Source organism: Penaeus monodon, chromosome 15, assembly GCF_015228065.2.
Source record: "Penaeus monodon isolate SGIC_2016 chromosome 15, NSTDA_Pmon_1, whole genome shotgun sequence".
Classification (NCBI taxonomy): domain Eukaryota; kingdom Metazoa; phylum Arthropoda; class Malacostraca; order Decapoda; family Penaeidae; genus Penaeus; species Penaeus monodon.
In genome coordinates, this window is record NC_051400.1 from 26,559,047 (window position 1) to 26,559,581 (window position 535).

The 535-nt window shown below is 43.9% G+C and overlaps 1 protein-coding gene across 1 annotated transcript in view; it reads right to left on the bottom strand.

Moving 5' to 3' along the window:
* The window catches only part of LOC119581870 (disintegrin and metalloproteinase domain-containing protein 11-like), a gene marked incomplete at its 5' end in the record, with an annotated part of 193,377 nt that overhangs the window by 76,652 nt on the left and 116,190 nt on the right, over positions 1–535 (bottom strand). The window contains 1 exon segment of the mRNA XM_037930027.1: positions 115–327. Coding sequence (XP_037785955.1) covers positions 115–327 — 213 coding nt within the window.

The window sequence follows — 535 nt, forward strand, 5'->3', positions numbered from 1 at the left end:
AGCATCGTCATGGTAAAAAAAGAGAAAGAAATCCATTAAAACCCCTTTGACTAAATCCCATTAAAAAGAGAACATCAACGTAAGAAAGAAAAAAACATCATAAAAAACACTCACGAATTTCTTATCGAGGAAGAGCGCCGTCTCGATGTACTTGGGCGTGGAACGGACGTCGCGGGCGTAGCGGTGCCGAACCTGCTTCTTCTTCCGCCCGTGGTTCTGCCGGTTGTAGTTCCTCTCCCACATGCCCCACTCGTAGCCGGAATGGTAGCCGCACTTCTGCCGGATGTGGGAGTTCTTCGATTCGATGACGAAGTGAGGGTGCTTGGGCTGTGGGGGAGAAGTTTGAGGAGTGAGAATGGGGAACGCTCAGGGTAAGTTTCAATTTTTTTTTTTTTTTAATCTCTCATTTACTTATATGTTTCGAGACAAGGTGAATGACATGAAGTTGATGTGAAGCTTTTGCTTTTGATTTCTTTAATTCATTCTTCTGTTTCCAGACTAGTTGGTTGGTTTTAGGTTTTTATGCTGTCCACTT